The 9,018-nt window shown below is 34.6% G+C and overlaps 3 protein-coding genes and 1 long non-coding RNA gene across 4 annotated transcripts; 2 read left to right on the top strand and 2 right to left on the bottom strand.

The window, feature by feature from the left end:
• Window positions 1-1,760: 1,760 nt before the first annotated feature.
• On the top strand, window positions 1,761-4,670 carry LOC145822722 (uncharacterized). Its single transcript, XM_082920525.1, has 2 exons — window positions 1,761-2,934; window positions 3,034-4,670. The coding sequence occupies exons 1-2, from the start codon at window positions 2,388-2,390 to the stop codon at window positions 3,168-3,170; spliced, it is 684 nt and encodes a 227-aa protein (XP_082776651.1). The 5' UTR covers window positions 1,761-2,387; the 3' UTR covers window positions 3,171-4,670.
• On the top strand, window positions 3,547-4,077 carry LOC145821749 (uncharacterized). Its single transcript, XM_082918309.1, has 2 exons — window positions 3,547-3,748; window positions 3,845-4,077. The coding sequence occupies exons 1-2, from the start codon at window positions 3,547-3,549 to the stop codon at window positions 4,075-4,077; spliced, it is 435 nt and encodes a 144-aa protein (XP_082774435.1).
• A 114-nt stretch (window positions 4,671-4,784) lies between the features above and the next one.
• On the bottom strand, window positions 4,785-5,620 carry LOC145822723 (uncharacterized). Its single transcript, XR_014364403.1, has 4 exons — window positions 5,550-5,620; window positions 5,226-5,444; window positions 5,007-5,128; window positions 4,785-4,918 (listed from the first exon to the last, which is right to left on the bottom strand). It is a non-coding gene; the product is annotated as an uncharacterized LOC145822723 (long non-coding RNA).
• Window positions 5,621-6,861: 1,241 nt separating this feature from the next.
• LOC145822724 (uncharacterized) lies at window positions 6,862-8,435 on the bottom strand. Its single transcript, XM_082920526.1, has 3 exons — window positions 7,710-8,435; window positions 7,485-7,613; window positions 6,862-7,213 (listed from the first exon to the last, which is right to left on the bottom strand). Exons 1-3 carry the CDS (start codon window positions 8,184-8,186, stop codon window positions 7,049-7,051), a joined length of 771 nt encoding a protein of 256 aa, XP_082776652.1. The 5' UTR covers window positions 8,187-8,435; the 3' UTR covers window positions 6,862-7,048.
• Between the last annotated feature and the right edge of the window lie 583 nt (window positions 8,436-9,018).

Here is a 9,018-nt window from a genome sequence, read left to right on the forward strand (position 1 = left end):
AGGAGGAAAATGATATTTACTTTTCAATGTATTACTTTCCCTTAAAAATTCTACTAGTCTTTGCTTTATATCATGTCATCAAACAAGTTAACGTTGGTATTTTGTTAGATGTTTTGAACGGGCTTATATAAGATGGTGTATGTCACTAATTTGGGGCTTTTTAGGATTAAATTTTAAAGAAACAAACTTGTGATATCGACTGTTAGATTGAGTTTACAATATTTTTTGAGAAAAGTTAGGGATCATGAAAATTTTTTCATAAAAATGATCATGAAAGAGTTATGATCCTTGGATTATCTTAATTAGTGTGTGGTGCTTTATTCTAAGTGTAATCCAAAGGTCACAAAGCTTTCATGAAAGATTTTTCATGATACCTAGCATCGCTGATATTTTTTTAGGTGTAAACTATGCTCGACATCTTAACAAATTGTTTCATTGGTCAAATCTCTCTCTCTCTCTCTCTCTCTCTCTCTCTATCTATATATATATATAATATAAGGAAAAGAGAATTTTTAATGAGAAGGCTTGTGATAGTTCCAAAATTTCAACCCAATTATGTTGATTTTTTTATATTTCTAAATAATTAAAAAAATTTCTATTTGTTAACCACTATTAAAAGAAAAAATACTCTAATTATTCTTTAAATTGGCATTTTAAAATTCAAATATGCCACTAATATGAAAAGCGATTAACCTATCCCATATATTGGCTTCACTCAACCTTTCCAAATAATGCCAATCAAAACCATAAAATAAAATTACAAAACATAGAATTTGAAAACGTAAACAACATATAGCAATTCAACATGAAAAGCATTTTAGAAGAAGGCAAAATCCTACACAATCCAGCAATCTAATGTAACATGTATTTTAGAAAAAATTTAGTTTCATACAATTCATATATTTGTCTGTTTTTATTATTCAAAATTGGTACAAATATTTACATTTAAATGAATGTTTGAATATCTCGTCGTTTTGTATTCTCTCTTTTAAGTCTTTTATCTTAAGTATCTATATATGATGTTGAACATATACATGTATCTATATTTAATGTATTTATGAAAATTATGGGCAAATTACCATGTAGTCCTATGTAAGGGATCTATTTCCCTTCTAATCCCAATTTATTTTTAATAGATCAATAGGTCCACAGTTTTTTAAGTTTTATACCCAGAGGTCCCGTTTTTTATTTTCGTATTTTTAAATGACTGTATTACCCTTTGTTTTGAGATCTATATATACGTGAAAAATCAAATTTTTGCTCCGTTTAAAAAAAGGAAATCAAATCTTCGTCTTTGCGATCTCGATTTCTCTTCGTTGTGGCGATCTCATTGTGCTGTGTGGTCGATCTCATTGTGCTGTGAGGTGGATCTGGTTGTGCGATTTGAATCTCTGTGTACAGGCGATATCTGCGTACGTTGTCTCTTTCTCTCTCTCTCTCTGGTGATAGATATATGTATGTGTATGTATGTATCTGTCGATACATAGATATACATATATATGTATATATATGTCTGTGTGTGTATGTGGTTTGTATTTGTCGATATATATGTATGTATATATAGATAAGCAAATTTGCGTGATATGTGGTTTGTGTTTGGCGAATTTTGTTTGTTTGATTTTGATTTTGTTGATTTTGTTTGTCGTATAGTGTAATGTGTTTTGAAGTTGTATTTTGGAATTATGAATTCTGGTGTTTTGATACTGATATGTTGTAAGTGTATAATTTTGCAATTTGGACTTGTAAATTGTGCACTGTTGGTATTGATATGTTGTAACTGTATAATTTTGCAGTTTGAAATCTGTGAACAATTGTTTGTTGGTTTGTGATTTTGTAGTATGGAGCGGTGTTTCATGTTAATGTGCAAATACAGTAATTATTGTGCTGCTATTAAGATTAATGAGGGATGTAGTTATGATGAAGTTGTTGAGAAAATATGTGCGATGTTCAAGGAGTTGAGTGTTGGTAACTTTTGTTTGTTTTTCTCTGTTCCTGGATATTCTAATTGTATTGTTGAATGTGATGATGATTTGGGGAATATGTTGTCAATGGTAGGTGGTAGTGGTTGTCATGTTGTTGATGTTATTGTGGGGGATAAGAGAGTTGTGGAGGTTGATGATGGTAATTCTTGTAGGATTGATTCTGTAACTTGTGAGAGTTCTTTTGTGAATGATTGTGATGATGTTGGTGGTTTATTGCGTAGTTTTTATCCAGAACCAGAGAGAGTTTTATTGTCTGCTAGTTGGAAGGGGATTATACATAGTGTTGGTTAAGAATTTGAAGGTGGAGTGCCGGGGTTCCGCATTGCATTGGCTAAGTATGCAGTTGAGTGTGGTTTTGCAGTGAATTATTTGAAGAACGATGCAACAAGAGTAACCGCTGAATGTATGATGAAGTCGTCTACGGGTTGTAAATGGTTTGTGCATGGAAGGGTGTTGATGGATTCTGGTGTTTTTTTTATAATGAAGTTGGATAACGTGCATACTTGTGGGGTTGTTGCTCGTAGATCTTGTAGCAAAATGGTTGGTTCTAGACTTGTGTCTGATATTGTGCAAAATGATATTAGTGATAATCCGTTGACTTATCCTATTGAAGTTAAAAAAAAGTTGAAGAAGCAATATGGTATAGATGTTTCTTATCGGGTTGCATGGTTAGCAGTTGATAAGGCAAGAGGTGGGTTGTTTGATAATTTTGTAACTTCTTTTGACCAGCTTCGATGGTACCTTGAGATGGCTATGAGAACAAATCCGAGAAGTGTGTTTGAATTAGATGTGGATGAAAGTAGTGGGTGTTTTCGGAGGTTGTTTGTGGCATTTCATGGATGTTTGTATGGCTTTCAATTTTGTCGTCCGTTGTTGTTTGGTGATGGTACATTTTTGAAGGGGCGTTACAAGGGGCATTTGCTTGCAGCAACATCAAAGGATGGTAATCAAGGTATGTATTTATTTGCAGTTAGTATTGGTTTAGTTTGTCAGTGTGTTATTGTATTGTGAGTCTGCTAATTTTTGCAGTTTCATGTGGTTTTGTTTGCAGGTTTGTTTTCTTTGGCTTTTGCGATTGTTGACGCTGAAAATCAAGATAATTGGATGTGGTTCTTAAGTCAGTTGTTGAAGGCTATTGGTTCAGGCCAGAGATTGACTTTGTGTCGGACCGTCAACATGGATTGCTAGACGCTCTTTCAGTAGTTTTCCCCAATGCACATCATGCTTATTGCTTGAATCATTTGAAGAGAAATTTGATTGACAAATTAGTGGGACTTCGTACTAACTATAAGCTGTGTTTGATGAAAATATTAGTTAAATGTGCTTATGCGCCAACGGTTGCTTCTTTCCAACATTATATGGAGAAATTGAGGCTTATTGTTGGGAATGGTAGAGTTGATAGTATGTTGGATGGTTTGCAAAATGATAAGTGGGCCAATGCATTTTTTAGAGGGAAACGATATGGTGAGATGTCATCTAATGCTGCCGAGTCTTACAATAATTGGATTGCTGGGGCCGTGAGTTGCCTATTACTTGTATGGTTGATATGATTAGGGTTCAAATCATGACTCAATTGTCGGATAGAAGAGATGAATCTAGAAGATGGACTACGAAATTGTGTCCAGTTATGGAAAAGAAGTTGGTGGACTTTTTGGAGCTAGCTAAGTCTTGGGATGTGATTGTTGTTAGTGATACTGTGCTTGAGGTTCATTCTTCTATTTCTTTTTTGTTGATATTGGTAGATAGACTTGTTCTTGCCATGAATGGCAATTGAATGGTTTTCCTTGTTATCATGTTGTGCATGCTTTGTGTAGTAGTGGTAGAAATGTGTATGGTTTCATTGATCCTTTTTTTTCATGTAGATTGTTTTAGAGAGTCATACAAGGAATCTGTTTATCCAGTGCCTTCAAGTGAGAGATTTGACTTTGATGGTGCCAGTAGTTCAGTTATCAAACCTCCTATAACGAAGAAGCAGCCCGAGCGGAACAAGAAGAAGAGGATACCTTCTAAGGGTGAGAGTGTGAAGCAAATCAAGTGTGGGAGGTGCTTGAAATATGGGAATCACAATAAGAAGACGTGCAAGGCTGCTATTTGAGGCCACAATTTATTCTTTTGGATTTGTATTTGAATTTGAGGAATTATGATAATAAAAAATGTGATACTTAGTATTATGGAAGTAATGAATAAAGTTGGTTGAATTGTTTTTTGTTTGTTGATGTGTTCTTTACTTATTGAAGTTGTTTTGTAACAGTCTGGTTTTGTTTTTTATTTTTATGGAATGCAGAGAGGGTTGTTGAAAATTTCTTATTGAAACAGTATAATATGGAAATGCAGTTCATATTTCATAGCGAGAAAACTGTATAATTTTACAGTTTTAAGAATTATTAGAAACAACCTGATGAAACCGCATAATTTTGCAGTTTTGAAAATTATTAGAAACAAGCTGATGAAACTGCAAAATTTTGCAGTTTGAAGAATTATTAGAAACAACCTTTACTGTATGAAAATATATGCAACCACAAACAAGTAGACAAACAATCAGAAGAAGAACCACAATAATAATAATAAGAAGAAGAGCAACAACAACATCAATCATTTTCACCATAACCATAATAACCAGAAAAAGATCATTCCCAAAAGTATATAAAGTACTTGTCACATGTTAAAAAAGAAAAAAAAAAAAAAAAAAGGTACAAAGATATGTTCCCTTGAATATTTGTATTGTCAAGAAGTTTGTTCATTGTTTCTATGGTTTGGTATGTTTTGTCAACATTTGGTAGTGCTCGAGTTTCCAGGATCGGTTCTCATCATTGAGGAATTGATTGATGATTTGTGCTCGAAATTTGACCCACTCAGTTGGACGAAGTTTTTTCTGCACAGGTTGCCAGTTGAGATATTGGTTGATAACATTGCAGACGGCGATTGCACAATCATTCCTGCAGTGTTTGAGATGAAGTTAATTAGTTAGGTGAAACTGCAAAATTTATCATATTGGAAGATTAGTTTATGGATTTTGTATCTTACGAGTGTGGGGTTTGTTGTGGGCATTCCTCAATTGATGCAATTTCTGTCTCGCACTCTTGAGATGATAACATGTTTCCCTGTTTGCTGAGTAATGCTTTATTCCATCTCAGTTGATGTTGTTGCTACAAAATAGTTAGTGGGTGTTTTTGTTAGTTATAGTGATGAGTTGAGATGTTTGTAAAGGAATGGAACTAAGTATGAAATTTTATTTTAACTTACAATTTGCTTTGCAATTTCAAAGTGCTTGTTGTGGCAATCTTTTGCTGGTCTCAAAGAGTCATAGTGTCTCTATATTCCATCAGCATTGTCAAAGACCACAATTGTCCAATGGTTGTCGTGGTTGATTGGGAAATGGATATATCTGTTTTTCATTGCTTCTGGAAAATGGCTGTCCATCAGTTTTTCTCTCAGTGCTTGATCTTGGTTTTGTAGTGGAGTCTGTAAGTTATATATATGTTTGAAATATGTTATAAAACTATGTAGTAATACATGTTGAGAAAGTAGAAAATTTTGCAGTTGTAAGGTATGTTAAATTTTGCTTACATTGATGAGTGTTGAGAAAACGTAAGATCTTCCTGCGTATGAATTGCTTGCAAAGACTAGATCGTTTTTCTCAAATTCTTCAATGGTTGGTTATAGTGCCAATCGCTTTTCTGAGAAGGCATCAATGACCTGAAACATGTTATATATGAGAATGTGTTAGGTTTGTGGAATAGGTTATTGAATATGTACAGAAACTGTAAAATTGTGCAGTTGGAGACCTACATTCCCATATAAGGGTTCCCTGTTGGTCAATCTGCATATATTTGAAAAGTATACGCAGTTTTCATCTTTGCTGCCAGACCAGACACAAGCACTTGATTGTGTGTTATTGATGAGTTGAATTTGGTCTTGGTCTTTTTTGGATAGGCTATGCCAAACCTTGTTTGTTTTGCGGCATGAAATGGCGAGTGGCTTGTTTGGGATTGATTCTTCTTGGAAATCATCATCACTTTCCAATACTTGAAGTTTTGTCTTCTTTTGATTGGCATGCTCTTTTGGGTTTGTTTCAGCAGCAACTGCTTTCTCTTGGCCAATATGTTCTTGCATCTTTTCTTTCTGCTGTTGTTTTGCTTCATGAGCACCCTCTTTTTTGTTGTCATTCTTCTTCTCTTTTTCTTCATCGGTACCCTGTGTTGGTTTGGGTACATCAGCAGCAGTTTGTGTCTTGTTTCTTGCATCTTCTTTGGGTTTGGTCATTGGTTGGTATTCAAAATCTGGGTCATGTGCTTGTTTTCTTGATTTTTGTTTGATTCTCTTGACCATGGATCTTTGTTGAGGACTGCCAGTTTTTTTGGTGGACATTTCCTTCAATTGATCTTCTTTTTTACGCAATTCAGCCATGAATTTTTGTTCCATTTCTTGCATTTGTGCTCTCATGGCTGATATGAGCTTGTCCTTGTCGTCCTCTTTGGTTGGTGTTTGTGGTTGGTCATGACCTATAAAAATGTTGGATTGTGTTATGGTTAGTTTAATGAAATTTTGCAGTATGCTTTAGTATTAGACAATAGTTTACCTTGTGCATGAAATATGTCAGATTTCTCTTGCAGTTCTTCTTGTTGGTTTGTCAGTTCTTGTTCATTGACTTCTTTTTGTTGGTTTGTTTGTTGTTCTTCTTGTTCTTGTTGTTGGTCTTCTTCTTCATCAAGGTCTTCTTGTTGATCACCTTTTGTTTGTTGTCTTTCTTCTACTTTGTCATTGTCTTGTTGTTCATCAGGTTCTTCTTCTTTTTCTTGTTGTTGTTGTTGTTGTTGTTGTTGTTCTTCTTCTTCTTCTTCTTCTTCTTCTTCAGTTTCAGTTTCTTATTTTTCTTCAGTTTCTTCTTCATCAGTTTTTCTTCATCAGTCACTTGATTTTTTTCATCATCACTCTTTTCTTCTTGTTCATCACTTTCTGGTTCTTCTTGTGGTTTTTGCTTTCTTTTTTTTTTTTTTTTTTGTTCTTCTTGTTCTGATTGTGATTTTGATTCTGAATGATATTCTTCTTCGAGAAAGTCATCCTTATCACTGTCTAGAAGTCTTCTTTTTTTTTGTTGCTTTTGTTTTCTTTTTTTGCTTATTGTCCTTTTTGTGGTTTTGTTTCTTTGCTGAAGAGTCTGTTGATGTGCTTTGATTGATATGCAATAACTGTATTTCTTGTTCAGTTGGGGTTAAAGCACTTTGGTTAACCTGCATTGGAACAATGTGGCATATATCAGTAATACTGTAAATTTGGTCAGTTTCATAAGATGAGTTGTACTGTGAGTAATGTGGGTTAAGTGTCGAAATATGTTTTTTGAAACTGAAAAATGTTACAGTTTCATAACATGAGTGATGTTAAAGAAGTGTGTGCTTTGAAACTGAAAATTTTCACAGTTTCATAATATGATTTGTACTACAATGAATATGAAAGGAGTGTTGAATAGATTTGTGCTATGATAGTATAGAAGAGTTTGAATACCTTTTCAAAGTGAGCAAGGCTGATGTGTTTCCACTTGGAGTACATTTTGCCAAGGTTCCATTTCATAAACCTTGGGAAGCCTTCTTTGTTGGATGGTCGGAGGAGTTTACTGTGCTCACAGTACCAGTACTGTAAAAAAAAAAAAAAAAGTTAAAATATGTTAGATAGTTAGAAATAGGTGGATGCCTGATATTTTTGTGGGAAGTAGTTGAGTAATGTGTTTACCAAGAGTAACATGACGCATCCAGTGACATGCCTTGGGTTGTTGTTTGCATTTGCCATTGAATTCATCAGTGTGTTTTTTATTGCCTCAACCCAATTGTACTTCTTGATGTTGTTGAGATTGTCAACATAGTTGAGGAAACTCCAACTGAGTGTATCGCCTGTTGTGGGCATGAGAAGTTTCAAGCACAAGTAAAGGGTGATTACCCTTGCAAGATCTTGACGATCATTGGTTGATTTTCCTTTTTTTGTTTGTTGAAACATTTTGGTCAAAGACTTGCCATCCAATCTCTTGACTGATTTGCATCTTCGTTTGTAAAATGGAAGCTCAAAATCCTTTGGTCTTGCATAGGATTTGGTGGTGATGCTGCCTTCTCCACAGTCGATACCAAAAATGAGCTTGACATCACTGCTTCTGAGTTTCATTTCCTTTTTGCCAAGTACAAATGATATTTTTCTTTTGTTGTAGAGTGTTGTCATTTCTGCTACAATGGAATTGTAGCATTTGCACCAAGAGGCCTTCAGTTGTGTTGAGGAGAGAGCATTTATAAGGGGCCAAAAAGGGGTTTTTTGCAGCTCTGTCTGTTGGGCTTTTGTGAATTTGACCCCCTTCAACAGTTTGATTACCGTTCCGATATTGGAACGATAATTAAATTGTTGGACTCTCTTTGCAGGGACTGCTATTTTTTTTTTCTTTTGATGCCTTGGTTTTTGTTTTGGGAGTTGATTGGCTTTCTTGGAAATTTCTTTTTTTGGTTGGAGGAGCTTCTTGGTTTTTTGTTGGCTTTCTTTTGTTTGTTTTTGTTGTGGTTGGAGGTGTGGTTGGTGTTTGTTGGGTGGGTGGGGTCTGTGGTGTAGTTCTTGGGCTTTTTCTTGTAGGTGGTGTGGTTGTTTTGTGGGTTTTTTGGTGGGGTTTGTTGGGTTTGGTTGTTTTTGGGTGTGGTGGTTTGGTTTTTTGTGGATGGGGAGATGGTGGTGGCATTTTAGTGGATACAGGAGATGGATTTTCAAAAGGGGAGATGGTTAAATCCCTGATTGGATTTGTGGGCATACGGGTTTGTTTCTTCCAATATCTTCCAACAGCTATTTCTGAAAAAATGAAAGTGACAGTAGGGTATGAGTAATATAGTGACAAAACTGTATAATTTTGAAGTTTTATATGCAGTTTAATATGAAGTTATATGTATTTTGTTGGTAACAGTTACGAAACTGTATAATTTGACAGTTTGATTTGCACTTTATAATAAGTTAGCTATTTGTTTTGAGTAGTGGTTAAGCTGTGTAATTTTGCAGTTTCATTTGCAGTTTGAAT

Source organism: Camellia sinensis, chromosome 3, assembly GCF_055761805.1.
Source record: "Camellia sinensis isolate YWXY chromosome 3, ASM5576180v1, whole genome shotgun sequence".
In the NCBI taxonomy this organism is placed as follows: domain Eukaryota; kingdom Viridiplantae; phylum Streptophyta; class Magnoliopsida; order Ericales; family Theaceae; genus Camellia; species Camellia sinensis.

Excerpts from the sequence above, each read along its gene's own strand:
- LOC145821749 (XM_082918309.1), top strand. The coding sequence starts at position 3,547 with ATGACTCAATTGTCGGATAGAAGAGATGAATCTAGAAGATGGACTACG. Across the intron at positions 3,749-3,844 it reads ACTTGTTCTTGCCATGAATG|ATTGTTTTAGAGAGTCATAC; the intron begins GCAATTGAATGG and ends TTTTTCATGTAG.
- LOC145822724 (XM_082920526.1), bottom strand. The coding sequence starts at position 8,186 with ATGACAACACTCTACAACAAAAGAAAAATATCATTTGTACTTGGCAAA. Across the intron at positions 7,614-7,709 it reads GATGCGTCATGTTACTCTTG|TACTGGTACTGTGAGCACAG; the intron begins GTAAACACATTA and ends TTTTTTTTACAG. Across the intron at positions 7,214-7,484 it reads GCCTTGCTCACTTTGAAAAG|GTTAACCAAAGTGCTTTAAC; the intron begins GTATTCAAACTC and ends GTTCCAATGCAG.
- LOC145822722 (XM_082920525.1), top strand. The coding sequence starts at position 2,388 with ATGATGAAGTCGTCTACGGGTTGTAAATGGTTTGTGCATGGAAGGGTG. Across the intron at positions 2,935-3,033 it reads ATCAAAGGATGGTAATCAAG|GTTTGTTTTCTTTGGCTTTT; the intron begins GTATGTATTTAT and ends TTTTGTTTGCAG.